The sequence below is a fragment of the Ixodes scapularis genome, unplaced genomic scaffold (genome assembly GCF_016920785.2).
Source record: "Ixodes scapularis isolate PalLabHiFi unplaced genomic scaffold, ASM1692078v2 PGA_scaffold7__128_contigs__length_106722199, whole genome shotgun sequence".
NCBI classification, from domain to species: domain Eukaryota; kingdom Metazoa; phylum Arthropoda; class Arachnida; order Ixodida; family Ixodidae; genus Ixodes; species Ixodes scapularis.
The window spans coordinates 17830129-17855872 of record NW_024609882.1 but is presented as its reverse complement, the minus strand read 5'-3'; the positions used below and the strand labels follow the sequence as shown (position 1 = coordinate 17855872).

General features: G+C 46.3%; 2 protein-coding genes across 13 annotated transcripts in view; one reads left to right on the top strand and one right to left on the bottom strand.

Moving 5' to 3' along the window:
• Window positions 1–12759, top strand: part of LOC8053432 (ETS homologous factor) — a 140501-nt gene extending 127742 nt beyond the window's left edge. For 2 of the 11 annotated variants that reach the window (XM_040222496.3, XM_029990118.4), the window contains exons 4-9: window positions 1597–1878; window positions 7814–7921; window positions 8060–8194; window positions 8521–8607; window positions 9353–9548; window positions 10391–12759. In XM_040222496.3, coding sequence (XP_040078430.1) covers window positions 1597–1878; window positions 7814–7921; window positions 8060–8194; window positions 8521–8607; window positions 9353–9548; window positions 10391–10565 — 983 coding nt within the window. In that variant the 3' untranslated portion in view covers window positions 10566–12759. The remainder of the gene's footprint in view (window positions 1–1596; window positions 1879–7813; window positions 7922–8059; window positions 8195–8520; window positions 8608–9352; window positions 9549–10390) is intronic. The other 9 variants (XM_040222500.3, XM_040222497.3, XM_040222498.3 and 6 more) reach the window with 9 other exon arrangements.
• Window positions 12760–13376: 617 nt separating this feature from the next.
• Window positions 13377–25744, bottom strand: part of LOC8050987 (DNA polymerase delta catalytic subunit) — a 42433-nt gene continuing 30065 nt past the window's right edge. Inside the window, exons 12-20 of one of the 2 annotated variants that reach the window (XM_040222493.2) lie at window positions 23239–23386; window positions 22559–22792; window positions 20569–20741; window positions 19533–19685; window positions 18295–18530; window positions 16627–16740; window positions 16425–16480; window positions 16187–16284; window positions 13377–13646 (exon numbers count right to left, since the gene is read on the bottom strand). In XM_040222493.2, coding sequence (XP_040078427.1) covers window positions 13550–13646; window positions 16187–16284; window positions 16425–16480; window positions 16627–16740; window positions 18295–18530; window positions 19533–19685; window positions 20569–20741; window positions 22559–22792; window positions 23239–23386 — 1309 coding nt within the window. In that variant the 3' untranslated portion in view covers window positions 13377–13549. The other variant, XM_040222494.2, reaches the window with a different exon arrangement.

The following is a 25744-nucleotide window of genomic DNA, read 5'->3' as shown; positions in this document are numbered from 1 at the left end:
AACGAATTAAACGATTAGCAAAGAGCACCTGGTGGATGTCGCTAACGCCTCGTTTGTAATGCTCGTCTAGGAACCTTGACAGCTAGTGACGGAGGTTGTCTCGTCTCCGGCCACGACGAGAGAAGGGGGGAAGGAGGAACTCCCCTCTTCCCGAGAATCCCTTTTGTGTGCCGCAGAAGTCGCTATTGTCCCCCTAGAAGTTATAGAAGATTAACCCGTCACTCAAAATTCGTACAAAAGCAGCCGCTTCGGTGGCTGGAACGACTAGGCCATCCTCTCTTTGTCAGCCTCGCCGTAGCTTTGCTCGTCTTCAGACGACCTACGTCACGATTGCGTTGGATGTCACGTGGTCTCCGCTGGGCCTTCTCCGAGCGCTTGCCAGAGTGGGCCGTTTATAACGAAAAATACAGCCACCAGGATCAAAATACAAACGTGCGATTGTCACTTACGGATATTGTGGATCATATTCAACCTATTTTTGAACACGACGGGAATATTTCAAATTTCGTTGAAGTATCCCTTTAAAGGGATACTGAAACGAAATTTGCATTTCCCAAAACAAGGCCGCAGAAGCGTTGAACAAAACGCTATACGGACTCCAAAACCTCATTCATTCATCGATATCTCAAACGGATGGCCGTATTTCTGAAAAGGAAGGGCGCGATCAAGCGAGGACTCTAACCTCACGATCCTCCTGGAACGGTTAAGAATGAGGAGAAGCGGCCTCGCTTCGGTTCACCAGCTCGACGGGACGAAGCGAGGAGAGGGAATGAGAATCGTGACGTCACATGTCTCGTCGGCCTCGTCAGCCGTGTTCAATCGTGCACTTCCAAAAATACGACCATCCGTTAGAGATACCGCTGTATGGGTAGTGTTTTGGGGTTCTGCAGCGTCCCTCCTATCACTCCCGCCCTATTTTATGTGCTTGCGATTTTGGTTCAGTATCCCTTTAAGCATTACGTCATGTCAGTTTGTTTTTTAAGCGACATTTGTGAAAAATTTTTCGTTTAGAGTGAAATTAATTCGAGGACTGATAGCCCTTGCTCAATGCGGTAAACGAAGAATTGGTCGACGTTACTGCTTACTGGTCACATTTATTTAACATGCGCATTTTCCGAACTTTCCCCATTTGCCGCACAGTCCGCACCCGGTGCTCAGTTCGCGCTTTACACAATATTCCCATACGCAGCGCAGCTTGACACGCACCTGCTTTATTAGCCCACAAGAGAGCTCGTATCATACAGAAATTATCGTTAACATTGTCCGCCATTCACAAATCTAGCACGTCTCGTCATAATGAGGCATCTTGAAGAAAACAAGTCATTGTATAGTCCGCACCGCGTAAATTTTCAACTTTTAAACATGTCTTTTAAACATATTACAACTTCTCCAACTTTCTTGCTTCCCACCCTCATGGAATGTAAAATAAATAGAATGTAGAGTTTGTGGACATACGGTAGGTCCGCACGGTGTGGACAGTTCGCACCGCTCAAAATTTCAGCTTTTAAACACTTCTAGTTGGGAAAACACCGTAATGCTTCCTGGGGAGGAAGTGCTGGAACGTGACGAACCTCCCGTGCCCCGCGCGCACTACAGGCGACCCTTTCCCGAGCGACGTGCTGGACCTGGAGGGCGACCGGTGGCAGCGGATTCCGATCCAGCACTGGCAGTCCTGCGACGTCCTCACCTGGCTCCTGTCCTGGCTCGGCCACAACCAGATCGAGCTGGCCGAAGAGGAGATCGACGTGTTCAGCAACATGGCTGGCGACCACCTGTGCCGACTGAGCCCCGAGGAGTTCCGCAACATCGCCCCGTCCTACGGCCACATGCTCTACGAGGAGGTCCAGCGACACCTCGGCAGCGGCTCCGCAGCGCGCAGTGAGTGCATAATATGTGCACCCATCGCCATTCGCGATTCCACTGCGGGCTTTGATAGTTTAAAGCAGCTTCCCATCGGCATGATGAAAAACAGCGCTCAGAAGGGACAGGACAAAACAAAAGTCCCTTTGAGCACTGTTTTTCATCATGTTCAGCGACCACCAACTAGCCAAAATATCACTTTCCTACCCACATCTTGCGTCAAAGTTGTTAAGACAGTCCGGCTTCATCCTAGGCGCTGCTATTTGCTTCCCGAAACCTGCACCGTCGCGACGTGAGCGCTCTAAAGGATGTCGGTACATGTAGCTATACTCCGCGACAACTTTTCTTGGCAATGCAGTGGAAGGTACGTCCCGCGTTCCCTCTCCCATTTTGAGTGTACGCAGGCTCTCCTCCTCTCCCCTGAAATGGGGGAGGAGGAGAGCCTGCGCACACTCAAAATGGGAGAGGGTGACGCGGGACGTACCTTCCACTGCATTGCCAAGAAAAGCCGAGAGCGAACACAAGCGTCGCTGCGGTCGCCGCGCCCTGATTGGGTGAGGTGTACCGTGACGTCAGGGGGAGTACTCCGCTCCGCGATCTCGCATCGGCTCGCTTCCCAGCACCGGTTTCCTGGTTTGGCGTTGTGTGCCGCAAGCTCTTCGAGGAGCTGGACTTTGTTTACCCGGTGTAAAAGGCGTTGAGTTAGGCCGATATTGACGTGCTTCCGTACATTTTATAAGCCTGCTTGTCCCTTTTACCTTTAAAATTGGGTTACAAATCTCGAAAGCTATCGGCGGAGGCAATACCGCCGATGAACCTCCTCGTCCGTCCAGACACACGGCAATCTTGCGAGGGGTCGGTGAAGCGGTGGCGCAAGTGTTTCAGACGCTAGAATTCTGTTCCTTGCATGTTCATGATTTAGGACGATATTACATCCCGATTTCAAGGTATTTAAAGTGGCATTTATATCATGGGCCTTTGGGTGGTCGGCAAATTAGCTCGCGACCCCGACTCTGCGCTGCCACTCTGTATGCTCTGGTTCGCAGATGTTTTAAAGGCCCTGCGTCTGATGATCTTTGAAGTGCTCGTGGAACAGCGTTGTTTTACATAAATGTAGCTTCTTCGTGAATTAATTATATAGTTTATACACGTATGCAGGCATATTTCTTAGAAGATGCACAATTACTGGAAATTAGTTTGTATTGTAGCAGCAAAAACGGCTGAATTGCCCCCAGTTGCCTGTATGATATGTATTGAACTGCCAAAAATATGCACAGCAATAGTGACATAATTTGGAATGATTATACTTTTTTTTTTACATTCTTTATTCCAGCCTTTGGTATTCGTAAAATACAGCGTTGAGTCTGAATTGTCATTTCCAATTAAAAGAGACACTGCTGCAGGTCTCCAAAAGCTTCCTCAGCCTCCGAACTCCCTACAGCTGGACTCTCAGACAGCAGAGGAAAACAGGAGTAAAAGCAAGCATTCGAACGGCTGTCCAGTGGTAGGTGCAGCACTAGTAGCAGAAAATGTGGAACCTGTGAAGGGCGACAGTCTGCGTGAGAAAAGCTTTTGATATTTTAGCTTCAGGACAATTCGATTTAAGCATCTCAATTTCAGGGCTTAAGGGACTAATAACAAGCTACACACCTTCGCTTACGTTTGTTATACATTACTCAAGGGTTGATATAAACAAGTTTACAGATACCACCCATGTAGTCCATTGAAATACTATCCGAATCCAACCAAGGTCAAATGCGAGCAAAGTATATTATAAATGTTCCTTGTTTATTTACTTTGCCCCCGCAATTGGGCTGTCGTACTTGTGATTCTCTCTCCATGGCCCAGACTGTATTTAGTATGTTGCCCGAACAACATGCAGCTTTTCTGTTTCGGACATCTTGTTTAAAAAGATACAAAAAAAATAGTATACATAGCCTGCTAATTTATTCAGACCATCATCAGCATGTATTGTGCGAAATGTAAATCTATAGTGATGCTCCTGCAATTGTGGCTATATTTCTTCATTTTCATATATCTGCTGCGATTCATGCGTTGCCTGCCCTGTCAACCATGCTTCAAATGTTGGTTGAAGTTTCGCCTGTAGCTACAGGTCATACCTCATTAAAGGCACATATAAAAATTTACACTTCCTACGAAAAACACGCCAAAAAAATATTAAATAGAAACGAGCGCGCCGACAGCTAGCGTCGTCACAGCCTCCACAGGGCGAGCGGGGCGAGCCGGGGAAATATTCTCTCCTCGCCGTGACGTCACCCAGGTTCGCCGTAAGGGGGCGCCACGCGAACTTCTCGGGGGGGATATAGAGTGAAGTACCAGGAAATTGATACAGTGTGCACTGCTTGTGGAGAGGAGGACGAGACGGCTGAGCACTTGATACTCTACTGTAAAGGGCTTCACCCTATGCCTACCGAAGACAACATAGATTTAATAAAGTCATTGGGTTTTAGAGACAGCGAAGGGAGAGTGGATTTCAAGACTGTAGAGATTACCAAGCAAAGATTAAGTGAATGGTGGCAGAAATCGAGAGAAAACTAGGTATTTTCTTATCCACTGATGGCAAGGGGGTTTCATAGCCTCACTTTCTTTGCACTGCGGAGTGAATATAGATTTCACATTTAAATATTCTAAGCTTAAATGGTAAAACAAAATGGCTAGGTGGCGTAAGCTACCGCCCGATCCAAAGGGCTCAGCCGTATTCATCCATCCATCCATCCGGGGCTAATATGTCCACCTTCCTGGGAAGTTGCCGTTGTACTATAGCTTTCTCCGCGAAGCACGCAGAAAAAAAGTGTCAGACTTCGTCTTTTTATGAGTCTCAAATAATTCGATGACAGTTCTACCCTTTCCATCTTCGCACCGAGAACCGAGAAAGTAGGCATCATGTTGAGCCACAAAAAGATAAAGTAGAAAACCGGCGCACCTGTACGAATTACGTAAGCTTCCCCACATCGACTCGCCGAAAGCCAAGGAGGTTAGAAGTACTAGGAGGGGGCACGTTGCAATATTGGTGAAGCCTAGTCATAAAAAGTTTAAACGATTTTGTGCCCAGCGTGACCGCAGATCTGTCTGGTGATTGGTGCGCGTGACATGTCACGTGTGAGATGGATGGTTGATTGTAGAAAGACTCCTCGCAGGATTGTGCGCGCTCCGTCCGGTAGGTTTTATCAGATCGAAGACTAGACTGTGGTGTATTGTAGTACCCCATAGCAAGGCCAAGGCTAGCTCCGGTCACGTGATGTGGTCACGTTGGCATGGTAAGTGACGAGAGTAAGGAGGAAAATGAGAAAGAGGCGAGGCGTCAAGGCAGCATGGCTTGTGGAGGCTACGCCCCACAGGACCTCGTATGTCACGGGTACCGCCGCGATGCCAAGAACACGAGCGTAACAAACCCCTAAACCGCAACCACCACCGCAGACCTCCGACTTTCTTTCCGAAGATTCGAAATACCACTATTTCGGCACCAAAGAGGCGGGTCCCATTGCGTTGCAAGGGGCGGAAGTGTGCAGGCAAGGTGGTTAGGAAACATCATAACTTAAACCCTGAGATGAAAAGAAAGAAAATAACGAACAAGACAACACAAAAATCCGCATTGTCCGTTATTTTATTTCTCCTCGTCTCAGGGTTACATTATGGGGCTTGCATACGATGTTTCCGACGCGAATTCAAAAGCGCCAAGTCATCGCGTTGCTCGCTATGCAGCTGACAGCGATGCACACGATGATGGTAGCATAAAAAGGCAGCGGTTGAGTCCAAGGGAAAGCCGGGACAACCAGTCTTGGGGCAGGGGATGACTCTGCGCTATTCGATTCGAACCACTGTTAGCAAACCCCTAACATATTTTTTTTTTTTCGAGAAAGCAGTGTCAGAGATGTACTGTAGTTTGGTTGACGCCGGGTCACCGCGAAACATTTTCCACGTTTTATCGAAGCTCGGTTTAAAGAAAGCGAAGCCCAAATTTAGAGAAACTCCGTTTATCGAGAAGGAACGCTGTTTAAAAAAGGCTTCCCTGTTTCGCGAGTGTTAAATTACTCCCCTCCGCCCTCCCGCCCGGCGTTTATGCTAGGGGCACTGACACCCCAAAGGTCGTATTTATTTTTATTGTCTAAAACGATGCAGGTTGCAGTCACAGACACGCAAAAAAAACCGCATCGCGAAAAAAAAATTTCCCGCGCGCGCGCGCGCGCGCCTTTTTATTTTTGGCGTTTGATTTTCCCGCCTCTCGCCTCCTCGCTTCTTTTGATCGGTGACGTCAAAAATCAGGAAATTTAGAAGCTTTGTAGGCGACATCTCTATAACATTTAATTACGGCAATCCTAAAACATGTTTTTTAACGCAATTGCGAACGCACTACGGCCCTTCTTTTTGAAATACCAAAAATCGGGAGTTCGTTGTGGTGCCGTCTCCTGGATTTGTATCCTCCAACGGAAAACAGGCGACACCGCTCAAAACCGGTCCGCCGAAACGCCGCCGCTCACTCCTTTCCTCCTTGCTTTGGGTCGCCATGGCAACAGCAGGGAGTGGTGAAAGGAAGGGGACTCTCAGGTCTCCTCAATTTTTGACGTCAAGGCACCGGCGCCGATCGCGCGGGAACTTCGAATTCGGCATTTGGAAATTGTTTTTTTACTTCACAAATACTGAATTCCCAAATCTCAAATTTTGAGGGTAATGTCCCGGCATCGTTTTCAATCGTTTCGGATAATAAAAAAAAATATGATTTTGATGTGTCAGTGCCCCTTTTATGCTGCGGCAGTCTACGGCGGCTCATTACAAAAGTGTTGGCTCAACCGAACTAGAGTTAGGAGCCAGAGTTGCGTGTCTGTTTTCCACGTGCCGCCGCGCCGCCATTCGCCGAGATCCGATCACGTGAGGAGCAGACTCAAATGCCGTGCAGGAAAGTAGAGTAGACGTTGCGCACGCACCGGCGTACGTTTACAGAGGCTGTACTACGTTCCCCTGCTTTTGAGCGCGCCGCGCGCCTCGAACCCGCGGCGCCGCTATGCGCAAAATTCAGTCACGCGAGGAGCAGGCTCAACATGTCGTGCAGGAAAGACGGCGCTACGGAAATGAACGCGCAACTCTGACTCCCGAGTTACCGACTAGCCCAACCGAGAGGTGGGCTAGCCCGATGAATGTTGTTAGCAAGCTCTGTAGCACGCGGACGTTTCAAGATCACACGAAAATAAAGCGTTTTGATTGGACAGTCTGAATTAAAATTATTATCCCTTAGCGACAACGGCATCGCAGCATGAGTGTGACGCAATAATCAGGGAATGAATTGTGCACCATTACTTTACTTATAAATAGAAGAACATTTTTGCTTCATGCTATCATTCCGAAACTAAGGGAGAAGAGCGTGCCAGAAGTCCCCTAACTAAAGAGACATCAGAAAGTGAAGTGCGTTTGCTGTGAGCACATGAACCAGAGATTATTGCATCATCAGCACTGTTACCAGATCCCATCCGCCATCCGCCACACCATCATGTGACCGGATGCGCTATCCGGTCACACTGTTGCCACCGGCATCCCTTCTCGAGGCTTAACTTTCTTCATTCTTGTGCACTTTAGGTTCGGTACCGTGGAACATTACTATTTAATATTTCTTTGTTGTCTTAACTACTGCCATGATTTATTTTAATACGGTCTAAAAACTTGAGCTCTATATTTTACTTTTGGCACTGAGTGTTTTCAAGGGTGAAAATGCAAAAAGGTTAAGCACAAAAAGACAAGTGGAGTATTACAGCAGATACCTAGAAAAGCATAATTAGAGACCCAGTCATCCTTGATTGTGTTGCCTGGAATTTATGAAATGGAGTAAATATGCCATGCCATGATGGTTTCTGATGATTATTCCTGAACATGAGTATGACATCCAAACGGTTTCGGTGAAACGTCTATTTTCCTAAGCCCATACAACCTTTCTTCTCAACAGACGTCACTGGCCTCTCAGAACCGTTCTACGACCCAGAGAAGTATGGGTCCTTCCAGCACTTCTTCGACCCTCTGGAGATCCCAAACAGCAGCCCCGGCTCAGAAAACGGTAAGCGTCCTCTCCCAACCCAATCAAAGCATGCTGCACCAGAACAATCTCAGTGGCAGGCGTGCTAGCCTCGCCAATTTAGTCGCCCGAGAGCCGTTTTTGCAGCCTTGCACCATCCCTTTCTGTAACCCTGTCCAGTGACATCTTCGAGATCTCCTGGTCTTGCAGAGTCTGACAGTGGGAGCACAAGCAGCAGCTTGAGCACCGTCAACGAGAGGACAGAGAACCTCTTTGCCTACATGCCTCACGACACACGGATACTTGCGAAACAAAGTGAGTCTAGGAAAAAAATCTGTCTTCCTCTCCCCTAGGGAGCAAACCAATATCCACCGACTGCTGCAGCTGAAGCTGAGCTAAGATAGAGGACACTGCAAGACAGGACAGATGTCAAAAAATAAACCACAGGTCCGACAGGCCGAGAAAAGCTGTTAAACCTATCGACGCGCAACCTCGCTGTTGCAGTTAAACTGGGGCCAGTGCTCCTGCCTGGCACGGCGCTGCGGTTAGACAGGCTTGCTGGGTGCAGACTGGCGATAGGATGGTAGACTGATGCAGGCCTTTGTCTACCCCTTTTCCCCTCCCCCGTTCTGTGTGTGCAGTGCCCCCTCCGATGCCCCTGATGGGCAAAAAGAAGGGCCGGAGAGGCAGACCTCCGATCAAAGAGGCCAAAGTGCGCAGCCGAGCAGGTAAGCACCAGCAAGCCTGTCTGGGCCTACGTCGCGGCTTCGCTCTCCGCCGGGTCTGCCTCTGGGGCCCTTGGCAAGCGGTTTAAACCGAATCCGGGAGCAGCGAGAGTTAAACAAGGTCACCCAATGCAGATTGTGTGTTGTACAAGGCTTCGACTTCACCATTCCTGAAAAACGGTTAAAGGCCGACCTGCGGAATATTCAGCGGGGCCGAATTTATTTTCCCTCTCCCTTTGTGTCCTTACAATAAAAGAGGAGGAGGTCTTAAAGACAAGAGAATTCCCAACAGGTGAAAAAGCAACGCTCAAGGGAACTTGGTGGAGAGTACTTGCATCTGGCTTACTTGCCAGTGGCTATTGGAATAAGGGGAAAGTTCTCCTTTCCCTCCTTCCTAGATGCAGATAAGCCTTTAACCAGTTTAATGCAACAGGAACATGAGGTGTTTCTCAACGAACCTTCAGGAAGAAGTCGTGGTTACTTGCTTATTCAAGGGCTATTAGGTGCTCTGTGGCAACGCACATTTAAAATCTTGTTTCCTAATAATGAGCATGGAGACGTTCATGGAAACAGTTGCATTGATGCTGTACCTTGAAACAATTCTCTTCACAAATATGCAGAGCCAAAACAAAAAGTAATTGGGCCACGTCCCCAAACATCTGTGTTCTATGGACCACAGCGAAAAGCTCCAAGAATGTGGCAGGATCGGGTTCTAACCAAGCGTGCCGCTGTTTCCCTGCAACTCCAGGCAAAGGCATGGGCAAGCTGTGGGAGTTCATCCGAGACCTTCTGCTGAACCCGACCACGAACCCGAGCCTCATCCGATGGGAGCGGAGGGAAGATGGCATCTTCAAGTTCGTCCAGTCAGACAAGGTCGCAAAAATGTGGGGTGACCGCAAGCAGAATCCACGCATGACCTACGAGAAACTCAGTAGGGCCATGAGGTAAGCATCCAGAGGTTCTAGTTAGAGATATACGGGATTCGTCGTGGCATTGAGACCGAGAGTTTGAGCTGCTTCTTGCTTTCCCTTAACAAATGCATGATCTCGAGGTGGTGGTGCTCTTGATACTTTCCCAAAATGAACACGAGCTACATTTGTTCCTCGAGTATGCTCCTGAATGCGAGTCATACTGGTTGGTAATGAGGTTTTACCTGAAAGCCAGGACAGTAGTTGGATGAACTACAGCAGCTGGAAAACCTAATAAACTAAATTAATATAATGAAAAAAAAAAAAAAAAAGAAAAGGTAGTGGGTTATTTACCAGTGCCAATATTTATTTTAATTTATAAAGAGGTTTGAGAATAAGCTTTCTCAAAACACTTACTAGATACAAGACTTACTACCAGTCACTAAGCTTTTTACTTATAAGGATACTTTCCAGCTCAGTCCCACTATTCTGAAGTCAAAGTCAAGCTGAGCCAACTTGGAGGAAACTAAGATCAGGCTTAGGCTGTGCTTATGAAAGGCTATCTTGTGCAAACCAAAGTGAAATTTGATCACAACAGGGCCCAAGCGCACTAGTTTGCCTCGGGCAAACCGACAAGTGCCAGCCACGTTAGCACTAAGGGTTAAACATCCAAATGCTCCCGTTCATGCCCACAGCAAGTTAGTTTCTATCTTTCGACTGAACTTCTTAGCTGCAACACCACCTGACACGTCCCTGGAATGCACCTCAGAATTTCTGAGTAACCATTGGTGTTGGTTTTCTCACTAACCCTAACCTCTGTCTCTCTCTCTCTCTACACTCACCCTCTCTCTCCCCTGGCCTTGGTGCACGAACGGAAGAACCTATTATGGCAAGCAGATCCTTGAACCTGTGCCCAAGACAGAGGGCCTCCCCAAAAAACTGGTCTACAAGTTTGGACCCCGTGCCGGTGGCTGGTTCCGCTCAGCTTCCAGGGACTACCACCCTTCTTCATACCCCCGTTTGCACCGTGCCGGTACCAAGTGTTTCTACTGACACCGACCCTCCCGTCCTCGTTCCCCAACTCTCTGGTGATGGTGCTCTGTACACTCTATGCGCGGTGACGGTGCGCTAACAACGCGTCAAACTGAAAAGAAGCCAGCCGACATGCACTCCCCTAAACAGTCAAGTTGGAGACCTTACAGTAGCAATGTTTCCATTTCCTTGTGTATCCTCGTTACCCGAGATTTCGGCTCTAGGGTACGGACACTTTTTTTTACAAAAGCCACTGCCAAAAATTTTTAATGGGCGCACGATTGTGTGCACTTCCAGACCAGAGCGAGGCCAAAATGGGTCCTCATATGTGCCAAAAACGATTGCCAATCATAGTCAGTTTGAGCATCAAAAGCGGCGCTTGAAGTTCGCTGCGAGACGTTGGAGCTGCACAGACTAACGATCGTGCCATCCTGTGTGGCCCCCTTCCCCCCTTCAGATACTACTACAAAAGCCAGGTCCTCCTACCAGTGTTTGGACGTCGGCTCGTGTACAAATTTGGTCCCAACGCCACCGGCTGGAGACCCTAAGCAAGACACCGCAAGAACAAAAATATCCATTTCGGCACGGCCGGGCCCCTCCCCCGAAGAGAGAAATCACACTTTCTGCCAAGACGCGCTTAACGTGCGTTTTCTTGTTTGTTTCTATCTTTCTTCCCCAAAACAAACAAAAGTACAACAGCTCTTTTCCCTCTTTTTTGTATTTCTCTCTTCCTCCCTTTGTTCAGTTGTTTTAGGAGAGGGAACAAGTTTAGTCACGGACAGAGCCACGTAAATTTTGGAAGGAATACCTTTAAGCGCCCAAGCTCGACCTCGAGGTCTGGCCGCGCGGACCTCGACACGTTCACTCGCTTACCGGCGAGGCGCAGTGCCGTTCCTCCGTCTTCTCCAATTTTCCCGCTCACAAACCCGAACGGAACATTCCACGAGACTGCATGGCGTTGACCCCAGCACCAGTTTATTCACCAAACGTAACCCAATTTCTGATAAAATTTACGTCGCTCTAGTCACCAGGCGTTGTTACTTCAATCTCTCGGACCTTACAATTTCTTGTGCCGTCCAACGCAAGCGAGGAAAAACGAATTTGAGCAAGCATTGGACTCTCGCCAATCAAGATGTCGTAAATGTGAAGACAGGAAAATAACGAGGGCCAGCGAGTTTCTGTGACGTGCAATCATCAAGTAGCATACTCATGTCACCTCGAGTCACTCTCCAAAAGTGCATTATACACATCACACCGGTGACTTTTTTTTTTTTTGTTTGATTTTTTTTCTTCACCATACTCCTTTGCTTTGTGCCGGTGATCCATTCCGTGTGAGGTGCACTTCATCCGGTGTCCTTTGGAACGCTCACCCCTGGGCAGTGAGACGGAGTGACCAGCCTCTTGTACGAGGCTCTGTACAAACCTTGTGTATAAATGCCAGAGCAGTATTTTCAGGTATTTTTATGCAAATGCGCCAGAGAATGTGTGCGGGCGTGCGCCCCTTTTTTTGTCATTCCAACTTTCTTCCTGCGAGCGCGGCTTGCTGCAGCGCTCCAAGGAACCTCTGCTAGAGATTCACGTTACTTGTTGCTCCATTACTTACGCGCAATACTCTGACCCATCCAGGCAACCGAAGCCCAGCAAGTGTACTTAAATCGTATATAGAATGCAACCCATTTGAAGTTACCGATTGAGGACCCAGTCAAAAAAGCCCGCTGCAGTTGCCTGCGCGGGATTTCAAAGAGTTGCTCAATGTTTTTTTTTACGCGATACAAACTTGTTAAGCCTTGCCTCCTGGCGTCCCAAGCGGGTTGGCATGGTTTTCTCGAAGCAGCAGTCTCCCCCGATGTAAATTTCGGACGTGCAATGCCAAAGGTGCCGTCGGCACTCGCGGCACATTGGTTGTAAAAGTGTATTTCACCCCTCCTACAGACTGGGGGTCCTTTTTGACGGTTGTGGGGAGGGGGGGCCTTGTGTATCATATGTCCTTTTCCTTCAAAGAACAACTTATTGTGTTGCGAAAAAGTGAGGCTTGTTGATATTTCCAACCATATTTTATGAGGAGAAATATATTTCGAGAGGTTATAAACACAGAGCTATTATATATAAATACTTATAAGCAAACTCTCTGTATGCAAAGTGCCTTTTTTTCCTCCTGATTTTATTTACTCTGTACAAGAAAGAAAGCTGCAAATAAAGACATTACTTGTAGATAGCTACGGGATCTCCTTGTGGACTCGTCACTCTTTGTTTTAGACGAGCCCGAATATGGGGAAACCTACAGGCGTGGTCTACAGTCGGTGATGGGCTGAGAATGCAGTGAAAACTTTGCCTCCAGCAAGCTCTTATTGTCTTCCACTGGGCTTTGCCTGCGCGAGTCAAAAAGTGTTATCAAAGGCAGAAAGCTCGTGCCGAGAAGGAACTTCTACTGAATTCTTAACCCGTCACCGACTAATAGTGTTCTATAATGTGTTCCTCTAGGTCTCCCAAGATACATTTAGACCACAGCCAAGATCCAGGACCACATGACAGAAACAAACTGTCAAATTTGTCAACGACTTTGACCAGTCAACAAGGACCGTACAAGCTCTCTATGATAAATTCAGTTTTTTCAAGATAAATCTCCGACATGCGATTACCTCAAAAGGCTAAAACAATGTTACGAGCATACTTCAGCTTTGCCTCACTATACCATTCTTTTCTATGGACGCGTCCTCATTTTCTATGGTTTTTCCACTTCAAAGAGGATACAACTCTGCATGGCCTGTTACTCCGCTTGTCTGTCCTGGTTCTGTGTTAGCATAATGTTCAAAACAACACAAGTGATTGGTCTACTGTCGACTAAAAGATCTTTATTACAACCTCCCAAGCTAGCAGGCTCGTTCCAGTCTTTGCAGCCAGGGAGAACAATATTTACAACGGCGCACAGCTGAGGCACGCTACTAGAGAACCCCATGCGCCGGCGGTTCCTGCTGGTAAACTCGGTTGCAGCCACCCACATAGCCTCACCACTCCGGGAGGCCGAAACGCCGCACTACCAGCTCCTGGTCAGCCAGGTCCTTCTGCACTTTCTTGCGCATGTAGAAGATTGGGCAGTCCCGGCTGTAACGAGCATCTCATGATGGGCGCGGGGAAACCGAAGAGGACACGGGAGTGCCGGACAAACGGCTTTTGCGGAGCTGTTAAGACGTCTTGTGTCTAAGTAAGGGCTTTGCTCGGACAATAATGGCACCTCTCCAAGCAAATGAGTGGCCGCCCCCTTTTTGAGAAGACGTCAGCCGGCAGCTGAAACCGTGCAATTTGTGACCAGGAAGTTTGTGTCCGAACTTGGAAGAAGCGTCCAGATTTCAAGACGCCAGGCTCTCCGGCAACAACAAGCAGACTTTTGCGACAGCGGCCCCGTCTAATCGAGTCAGACATTAGGCTGGCTCGGGGGAATGGGGAAAAAAAAACAACTAGAGAATTCTGGGCACACACTACGAGGATTGCGCATCATTGTTGGCTTGAAATTGAGATGTCTCGCGGTCAAAGGCAGACTGTCGAGTTTCGAATAAGTGGACGTGGCGATCGTACGGTAGAATCTCTATACACAATAAACTGGCGGCAACTCGACCTCGGTTAATTCAACCTCTTGATTAGTTCAATCGTGTTCGAGCGTTACGGCGGGTACCCTGACACGTCTACAAAGAAAAACGTTAATTCCAACGTAGAAGGGCACCGTGTCGTACAATTAGATTTGGGCAAATGCGCACGAGCGATAACAAGTTGCAGAGGTTGCAGGACCAATGCGACGAAGTGATTGACATTTGGTTTGACAGTGATAGAGACTGTTCGATTAAAGATTTTGAGGGTGACTGAATGAAGCTTCACATTCTTTTGCTACAATTTTTTTTTTTTTTACTTTTTTTTGGGGGTTATACATTAAAAGTTAGCCCACTCACTACCTTCACCCGGTTGAACAACGATATTCGCACTTTGGTCAATTAACTGCGGAAATGAATCTGTGTCACCTATGGAGTGAACAGAAAAGCGCATTTTCTTGCGAGCACTAGTTTTTATTTTAAAAAATGAGACAAATCGAAGGTCAAAGTGCCTCTCAACTCTCGATGTCGCCTTTCGAGTGACATACTCCGGGGGATCACCTGGTTTCCTCTTGAGTTCTCTCTTCAGAGACCCCGGCCACCTCCTCCGCGATTGTCGACTTTTAAAGGATTAGCATCGTCGAAGGTCGCGGCGAGCGATTGACACAAAAGACGGTTTGCCACGGGGATGACAGCCAGTGTAGCAGCGGAGAGGGACAGGTTTTTGTTAACCTCTGCAAATGCAAATCAATTTTTTTTTTTTTTTTTTTGCATTTACGCAGTGGAATGGCAGTTTTTTGGGGCAACATTATGCATTTTTAGTCGCTTGTTCTTGGATAAACAATATAAAAAAAAAAAAAACTCAATTCTTTCAACATTAAAATCGTTAAACTACCCCTTTAACTGTAGAGGGGGTTCACTACTGAAATGGTTTTTGTGGTCGCCAGTACCGAAGACGGTCTTCTACGGTGTTACACCCACTCTACATAGGTAAGCGGTGAAATAAAATGACGCACATGCCTCTCTGCGAGGTATTAGATTTCATAGAAAAAGGAACCCAGCAACATCAGACATCGGCACAAATGTCTCATCTCCTAGACTTTTGATCTTTTCTGCCTCCCGCTCTTTCACTTGGCAGTCTAGATTCAAAGCAATTCTAACTCTTGTCTTAGGAAGCAAAACATGTCTCCCCTTTGGACAATAGGAACCGAAACACTCGGTTTGATCTTTTTTGTGTCTGCAGTTTTCAGAACCTCAATTATATCGCAACTTTTCAAAGTTTTTCGAACACTGACCTGTACAGCTGTAAACAATATAAGCTGAAACGACCAAACGACGACCGAAACATGCCGGTGGCGCCGAATCGCCGTAAGAGATTGAACTAGAAACAAGAGATAGTGTGCGGACGGAATCGCATTGGCTACTCTGCTATTGGATTCGGCCAGGTCAAGCTTGAGAACTGCACACTGTTGCTGCTCCAAACTGCCACCATGCACGTTTACATTTACCGTCACTTTTGCTTGTTCCTACATTTGACAAACAATTTAACTTACGACAGGGCTGAGCACCCAGATAACGAAGGTGAGGAGGCGGGAGCAAAGAGTGGAGGCCAGTCGCACTGAAGTGCTCCCAAAATACGGAAAAGAAGCAGGCCATCGCATGGCAGTGGCCGCCACACTTTCGTCGACATGTTTCTCATTGATAAATATAGTTCCAACTTCTTGGGTCGGGGAAGCGCCACCGCTATTCTCCAGTTGTCAGAGGGCTGTTTCAGCTTATATTGCCCATGTTTGCACAGTTGCGGGTGGAACGCGACCTTCTTTCATAGCTCCAATTGTACAAGAGAAATCAAAGGTAGTGGGAGATACTGAAACAGTATTTTCGGGAAAATCTGACATCAGTCATAATTGCGTATCGCCTCTTTTTTGCCGTAAGAAAACTGTTTGCATAAAGCAGAAAGGTCGAGAGAACCGCAAGTGACGGGCGATGCTGAGCATAAAACTAGGAACAAGACTAAAGATGAACAGAACACAGCCGAGACTTGACTGAACCACAGCTTACCTAGTGCACAGGACCTCTTCGTGCAGGCTTCCAGAACAACGCTGGCATTGTGTCCAAAGTTGGGAAAACCTTGATTCGAGACTGTTCAGGTGGTTGATCTGTGTTTGGGACACGAAAGAGTTCCTTTTTCAAAAACGGTACGTACGCTACTTACGTGAAACTCGTAAAGTGGTCGATCACACAGGTGCCAGTATTAACCATGCTATTTTGCGTGCTGCATTCAAAAGATGTCACTCACCTCCACGAAGTAGATTTCAGGTTCCCTGAGTTTGCAGCCGTGGCACACAGCGGATTCTAAAACAATAGAGTATGAAAAATGTTACGATTGGCGGCCTGCACAAAAAAAGCTTTACGTCCAGAAGATTGAAAACTCCACGTGTGCACAAAATAAGAAAATGTCAGCAAAATGTGAAAGAGGAAAGTAAGCACGATGGACATACCCTGGTCTTCGAGGACAGCGCGGCAACCAATGCAGGTGTTCTTTTTGCGTGTGAAGGCTGCCAGGGGCCCCACTTTAGAGTGCACCACTGTCTTGGTGCGTGTGTGGTCACCGCCTGTACAGAGAAAAAGAAAGGTGCACACACCGTCGATGCAAACAGGAGAACAAGGAGTGAGATTAATGTCCCCTGTGCACGCCAATGGTATTTCCAAAGCACCACCAAAGAGGAGCTACACAACTCCCTTTTCTTAGCTTTCACCGTTCACACCCTCCCTATCGAGCCTCAAAACACGTTCAGACAAAAAAGAGTTGTAGAGCCCTTCCACTTCACGTGAAGATGGAGGACCAGCGAAGCTGTTATCTTAACGACGTCCAGGACGATTCCTACAGGGCGCAGCCAAGGACGACCTCAAGGACGACTTCTAGGACGACCTCGGGGACGACGCCTAGAGGACGACGTCTAGGACGGCCTCAAGGAAGAATTCTAGGACAACCTCAAGGATGATGCCTAGAGATGATAACAGATCAGGAACTCACTATCTAATAATGCCAAGGAAGGCTGACTCACGCTGGTTGCCCCCTCTTTTTATTTTTATTTATTCATACCTGCCACGACCAACGGGGAGTTTTCTGTCGACATGCGAGGACGCATTTTTTTCCCAGACCCTAGCGTATAACAGCTTCCCTGTAAAAAGAAGGCTCAATTTTCAACCATGACTTGCAGCATTATTACGCACCCTCTATCCCCAATAACCGAAATGCTTTCAAGGTGACATGTCATGTTTTCTGTCTTCTTTTCCGACCAATAGCACGGCAAGGACTGCAACCCCCCCCCCCCCCCCCCCACAGTTTAGGTCTATCTTGAGTCTCCACTTAAATATATTATAACTCTTACGCAGAAAATTCTTGAACATGCAGAAATATAGTGAACTGCTTATAGCAGGCCCACAGCAACAAGACTTCATGGTACTGAGGATGCTGACTGCAATGACGAAAGTACATAGTACCACAAGCTCTCCCGAATTACATTTGTTTCTTCACAGCTTTAGATAGGTAATTGTGCCGCATCCATTTTACAGCTGACCACCCATTTAAAGTTGTACTAATAGCAAAGAGTTCACTAGAAATATTTTATTTGTGAAGCTTACCGTGTGACAACTCAGACTTTCAATTCGTCCGAGTGTGCATCTTGTGTTTTTCTCTGCTTTTGTACAAAAACACTTAACATCATCTCCCCTCCCCTCGTGTAATGCCCGTAAGAGCCCTCAAGGAGTAATAATAAACGAGGATGATAAGTACTTTTAAGTTAGACAGACACAAAAATTCTTAATCTTTGATTTCCCCTTTTTATATCATAGATGCTGAAGTTCAATAAAATAAATACAAAGTGCCAAGATACCAGGGCAACAGCTGGAACAGACGGATCAGTTCTCCTTGCACGTCCCTTGCTTCCAAACTTCTTGTATCCCTCAAGTACACAATCCCTTTCTCCGCAAAGAAGTCACGTTCCTTATGAACCACAATCCTCATCTGCAAGCTAGCTTTGTAAGGTATGGAGCCGCGTGCTCCTCTCTGCGAACGACTTCTTACGTGGTAAACAAGCCGCCTTTATATTACGGACCGAGGCAGCCATCCGCCAGCCGGGCCGGAGTCCCGAAAAACAACTCACGGAGCAGCACGGACTCGGCCAGGCTCTCGCCGAGGATGGGCTCGAAGATGCGCAGCAGGGGCTTGGACAGCTGGTTGTCCAGGTAGTACTGGGTGTCGATGGGCACATTGTTCTCCAGCACGTAGATCGGGTCCTCGGACTTGAGGTAGGCCGCCGTGCCCTTGGAGGCCGCCACTATCACGTACGGCACGCGGTCGCCCAGGTTTGGGGCGCTCCCGGCATCCCTCTTGCGCATCCTGCGACGGACCCAAGCGCATTTGTACGTCTAGTATATGTATAAAAGTTGTGTAATCGTGGATATTAGTCTACAATAAAACATAGTAAACATGCCCAGGTTCTAAAGGAAATGCAAGTACAAACTTGAAAATTATGCAAAAAAAAAAAAAAAGACGGAGACAAACAAGCTAAATTACAGGAGGCATTTAGGGTTTACGAGGCATTAACAACCGGACTCCTAGATGGCTTCTATTACACGTATTTGCATCTTGTGTCGCTGCTCTTTCCAAACTTGGAGATGAACCAAATGGTCAAATTAGCCGCCTTCCTGAAAAGCAAATAGTACTACCGTACCTAGTGTGCATTTAATTCTTTGTTTATTTGTCCGAAGCGCCTATTGAGGACTGTAATCCCACAGGGAGTTTATTTCAACAAAAAGTGCACAGCTTGGTGTTCAATAAAAAGTGTTACATTAAATCAATCAAAATTTTTTCTCAATTAGCCATACTTTTTTTTCCTTCAGCTTCTACTTTTTTTTACCAAACACAACATGTCCTAAGTGGTTGAAATCTGGTCGAACACTTACTATATGTACCAGTTATATATGAACAGTGCAGTGCCCCAGGACTGTCTCGGCACTATTTGGTTAGTCAAGTTAGATCAATCTTGTAAGAACCATAATCGGTTCCAAATGAAAACAATTTGCTCACAAATATATTAGAGTTACTACACGTCCGACAAAGTCGACACAACTGCATTTACCCTTGTCCCCCAACAAGCACGATACCTACAACTCAATTTTACCGCATGCATAATACAGTGCGTCCCCAATAAACCTACGGGAATTTCAAACCGCTTGACTCGCAACATAAAACTGCCAGTTTTATAGAAATTACGCTGCTAATCATAATGAAGTTAGTCTGATTAGATTGCTGCCGCCTTAATAACGAGCACAAGGATCGGCTGGAGCGGAAAGATGGCATCCGCGTCTCCACTCCCAGGCTCGACGTCCGCCCACTGACCGATTGGCCAGCTCGACGTGCGCCTGCTTGGCGGCATATTCCCCGTCGTTCTTGGTCAGTTCCTTCGTGATCACCAGCTGCGAGATGTCCACTCGGTTGCAGAGGAGGTCCGCAATTGTCTGCTTCGCAAACGCCACCGCCCCGTCGGGATCCCTGCGACAACGTTTAGGTCACGCTCAGGAACGCACAGACGTAACGGTAATATTAATGTGTGGTATGTGTTTTACGTTGTGGAAGCGGCCACATAAATATAACACACAAAAGCAAGAAATGCCTGCCCACGGGACAGGGTAAACAATGAAACAACTTACCAAAAAGCCAACAAACGGTAGAAAGTGTATTGATGGCAAGTAGCAAATGCCTCACAAGTAAAACAAAACACTTCATACGTTGTAATTACTAAATAACAGTGACATCAAATTAAAATGAGTAATAAACGAAAAAGAAATAGAAATCACATTTCATATTTTTAAAGATTTTCTTCAGCTGTTTTTGTCGGCGATACAAAAAATAAATTGCCTGGTAATTTATTTAAAGGAGGAGGAATATGTAACAGTAAGAAAGCACAAAACAAACAGAGGGACAAAAACAGACATGTACAAGCTTTCAGTTTACAACAACATATATTTGACGCCAGCGAAGTCTGCACCAACACCCGTCGGTGGGGAAAGGGGGGAAAGAGCAAGAGGGAGAAAAGAAGGGAGAGAAGGTTGAGAGGGAAGAAAAGGGGGGAGGGAGGGGAAGTTAGCGTTTCCGCATACGAAGCATGTCATTTTATTCTCTTACCTAGTAACTTTATACCTTGGTTACTACACCAAAGGTTTCTCTTTTCTACCTCAATCTTTCAACTCTTATTGTAGTAATACCTCGTTAATTTTACATAGTATTCATAGATGTAAGACGACAGTACACCTTAATGCATTCATTAAGAATACCCCTATGAAAGCACACAAATGAACATTCGTGCAAAGAAACAACGAAACTTAACTTTCCTCAGCTGGACAACGCAACAGAAGCGTTCACAAACGAGGCTCACCTCTCAATGAGAATCTTTTCGAGGCAGGTGTTAATGAGGTTGGCCACAAGGGGGCAGTTGTCCCTGCGGACGGTCTCGATGCCCTTGCAGTCCATCTTGTCGTGTGCATCAGGCCGCGTGTAGAGCAGCCCGGCGTAGCGCTTCTTGTTGATCAACAGGTAAGGGAAGTACACCTGCTCAATGATAGAAAGAATAAACTAAATTAATTTTGGTTTTGAACACTGCGCGACACTGCTAGCGCAAACAGGACAAAAGCATTTTTTTGCAGTTCACTTCGAAAGAGTGTTGGCACGTGTCAAACTTTACAGCTTAAGATAGTGATCCAAATGAACTTTCTTTCATAACAGTACTAGCATTGATGACAGTGCTTCGATTCAAAGAGAAAACCCGAAAAAAATCATTGACCACTTGTTTGCGCTAATAGTGCCAGGCGCCGTATATACTACCCCAACCTGAAAAAAGTGATATACATTTGACAGCACTGTATCGAGGATGTTCCTGTGGTAGATGAAAATAAGTAGATGCCCAAAACAAATTAAACACAAAAAAAAAAGTTTACATGTGAAAAGAAACCCAAAAATCTTGCGTACACTCCCCCCACCCTGTGCCCATTTAAATCTTCCAAACTTGCCCCGTGATACGCATTCAGAACTTTTATAATCGCCTCGATGCTTCATGCATTGCATTATTAATCAATCTTTTATTGCACTCAGTCTTTCCTTAATAATCTCTAGAGTTTATTGTTGCCCTTTTTTGCTCCATGTACCGTGTTAGCACGATTGTAACGCACACATTTTTTCGCCGAAATCGGTGCCGAAAAATCAAAACCAAAAACTGAAACTCAAAAGAAACTTTCAGCCTTTCCACTCTGGTGAAGAAGGAAGGAAGACAATGGAAAGTAATGGCCGGCCGCAAGTCGGCAAGCCAGAGTGGAAAAATTGTGGCCATCTATGAGCGACGGTGGCAACCAGGTACGTGACTTGCCGCCGTCGCTCATAGATGGTGGTAGGGGTCCAGAGTTTGGTGTCTTCATTTCTTTGCGGGGGACACAATCCTGGGGAAACTGGCCCTTAACAGCTCTGCTGTAAAAGAAAACCACAATAATCGGTATAAGGTGGCTAACCCCATTGGCACCGTGACTGTTTGTTTCCATGGGACTATGTGGTATCTGTATCATGCGTATGCTCTTGCGTCTGCCGTCTTAAGATGGAAAAAGAAAAGTAATTTTACTAGGAGACATTATTTAAACGAAAGGTCATCACGCTGGAAGGGAAAGATGACAACAGAGCAGCGCTGCGTGGCCTAGCAATCCCAGCAACCCGACGAGCTTGCAAAGTTGTTTGGAAGACGGACTTCCCAGATGTGACGGTCGCGCACTCGTACAAGCGCAAGAAGCCCGGAACCTAAAATGCTTTAGACGAAGGCAGACAACGAAAGAATCGTCGGCGGCCTTTGACAATGGCGACTAGTGCACGGTATTTTGCATTGGAGTGCGTTTCATAAGTTCTGTTCTATGAGGTATGTGTTCAGCCTTCCTTTTTCTTTTACCTGCGCGGTACAATCGCGCTCAAGCTACTTCCCGAATATTTGAGTGCTAAATATACCTGCGCATTACAATCGGGGGCACTTTACAATTGTGCAAACACGATATATCGTGAATTACAAAGGTAAAAGCTGTTCATGAGCGCAACAGATAAGCAAATGAATGAACGAATGAATCTGAATGAGCATCATGCCGGCATCTGTTCGTATAATTGCTGCTGCACGATGCATGTGGAAAGCCCCAGGGCTGGCAGTTATACTGCAATGGCTAAATTTCTTGTCTACAGCAGACACACCAGACGCCTCCTGGGGCTGACTAACTTCCAGCTGTCTAAACATACATATACAACACAATTACGCGAAAAGAAAACATGCTTGTTCGACTCATCGTCGTTATGACGACTAAACTATAGCAAAAGCAAAGCGCATACTCGCGACAGGAACTTGCCTTTTCGAACTCGAGGTTGATGGGGCGCACAAACTTCTCCGTCACAAAATTGGCCGCCTCCCGCCCAAGTTCCATAGCCTTCTCCAGGGAGTCCACTCCAAAACGGATCATGACCGAGTCCGTGTCACCGTAGATGACCTTGGCATCTGCTGGGTAGCCGTTGGCCCGCGTGTAGCGCTCCTCCACTTCCCGCTTCGTCTGCTCGATCATCATGCGACCAAAGGCAGTGACGCTCTGCAAAAAATAAAAATGACTAGTGTCTCGATCGTATATTTGACAGAACACACTGCATGCTAACTGGGCACATGCTGCGTGTTTGTGTCACATGCTGCGTGTTTGTGTCCTGTCACAGTGACATGGGACACCCTGACGTCAAGGTCCTATAAGCAATTGCCCCTAAGTTGCTTTATTGCTTATATACGACCTTGAGCTATGTGTCGGTCGAGAGTGGCATGTTGCTTTCCCCGTAACACCCAGCCCCACGACACATCTAAAGTTAAGGGACTGTAGAGCATTAGCCATTAGCAGAAAGCAAATACTAAGATGCAACCCAGTATGCTTCCACGTTGTAAACGCTCAAGCGTTACGAGTCCCCGCAGTGGCTTGTTGTGGCCGGCCGCTTCAGCAGAGCACAATCTGGATATCAGTCGCAATTAGTAACAGTGACAGCGACTGCACACCTGGGAGATGGCCAGGCAGGGAAGCTTCCCCACTTGTGCCCCCGTGAATCCGTAGACGGAGTTGGCGCTGATCTTGAGCGCGAGCTGCCGGCCGTCCAGCACCTTTTTCCGGAAGGGGTCGGACTCGTTCTTCAGGTCCGTCTTGGCCCTGGGCGCCGCATGGTAAGTGTCAAACTTCCACCCGGTGGGAAGCTCACAACCGGCGACTAACGGTCAGAAAAACGGACGGCAAAAGTTCCCATAGCTTGGACACACTTAAAAAAAGATTTGCTCCTTTTCCCAACTATTGTGGTTAGAGGTATGTATATCATTGCTTTGCAACGATGTCACACAGATGAAATTGGTACGCATTTTTACTGTGCCTCCTGCACACTCTCCTGCTTTATCTGGGAGAGCACCTGCTCGACACCTCCGAGATAATTGAGCCATAGTGCTGGATTCTGTACGTCATCTACCGGAGCGTGAGCGCAGATCACGTATTAAACACAAGCGCTGCGTCATTGTTTGGCCAGAAGTCGTCTATGATTCGTGAGCATAGCCACACGTCAATTTTTGATCAAAAATTGATCAAAAGTCAATTTTTGAGTGATGCCCTTACATCACACAAAGTGCGTTGCCAACAAAAAATAAAAAAATCAATTAAATTAGGTTACTTAGTACATAGTTTGATTTAGATCACTGTAGCTAAAAATAGTGATTCTTTACCACAAGATGAATTCTTTAATGTGGCAGATTGAATAATCAATTCGTCCCACCGCTGATAACAATGCAAAACAAAAATAATTACTGCAATATAAAGAACAGTTTAATCAATAACTTTTTATTGCTGTAATCCCCACCATACTAAAACAAAAATGACTTGATTTTTTTACAGTTAGTTAAAAACCTTGTTTTATTTTTCTTTAGAGTTTTGACTTCGTTGCAAGGACCATTACTATTTCGTTTCTTATTTTAGCGTTACGATTTTGTTGCAACAGGATGTTACGTAAAGCGGAAGGTTGAAATCAAGTTCAATGCTCCGACTTGCTCAAAAGAGCACTTTGTTTAGCTCGTGTTAAGCCTTATATGAACGTTTCTTGCTCAATGATTCTTTGATCTAAATACAAATTAGATGCATAGAAAAAGCATCAAATGATAAAATGATAGACAAACAGTAAATAAAAAATATTTCTGATTATTTCTTTTGGAAATATTTGATTGAAACTATTATAGTAAAACCAGACTGATTTAGATCACGATTGAAGTAGCAATGTAAAACATATTGATTTTTATTCTCACCCCTGCCCTAGTAGCACCATATGTTGCCATAACGTAACTGGAATGTCACAAATGTAATGTAACGTTGGGGCACATTTGGGTATGTTATAGCAATGTTTGAAAACTAACGTAACAGAAACGTTCTCCTGTAACATTGTTTGAATGTCACAGAACGTCATGTAACGTTACATCACATAGGCAAACATTCCAGGAATGTTAGAGAAGCAACATTGGAGCAACGTTTAGAAATAACCTCTTGGTAACATTTCCATCCTGACATACGGGCAATGTTATGCAGCGATGTTGGCCTAATGTGACGAAATGTGACGCATCACCACATCACACAGAGGCTGGTCAAGGATACACGAAGATACCAAACTTATAATAGTTCAATGTTGATTCTCTTGTTCAAACATTTTTATTTTTTTACAAACAGAAAGACCGCTCTAATGCTTGTGACGGGCATGTTTGAAACAAATGTTCAAAATGTACCCTGGAAAGATTGCAGAAAATTAAAAAAATATCTGTCCAAAAGGTTTATGATAAAATTGAATTCATTTGTGTGTATGGCATTTCCTTGCTTCCAATATTCACGAGCTAGCATGCACCCTCATCATAGCTTTTAGGTTAAGGTCATTCGAATGTCCAGCTTTTGGAACGCATGCTAAAGATAACAAGAGGGTGAAGTCATGGGGTGTTATTGTGTTATCAAAGGTGGAAAACTCGCGCTGGTGACGCGACGACCCAAAGACCTCCCGAACATGTATAGGATGGCATGAGAGTCGTAGCCTGTAAATTAATTTGGAACATGTAGCTAGCTAAAATTATCACCAAAAGTGTATTTTAGTTGTGTGCTCTATTGCGTTATTTTCGAAGCGTAGCTCTGTTTCTGTGAAAAATACGAACATGATTACCCTACGGCCAGGTCGCAGAGAGCTCTTAGGGTCGACCGACTGCTCTATCCGACCCGAGCTTGCTGCAAAATGATTTCTACTATTTAAAATAGAAGCGAGGACTAATTTCACGACGGACTCGGGTCAAATCGAGCGACTGGGTGGTTCTTACTCTCGCCCTGTCTAGGTTGTCTGCGCCAGTGCTTGCCATAGAGATTTAGAGAAATCTTGGAGCGTGCAGTATAAGATACACCCTGGTTGAAAATTTGAAATAGTTACATGCAGAAGCTAATATTTCAGTCCAATTTACAGCTCAGCACTCTATTCGGAAAACTCAAAAAGTGGCGGCTCATTGC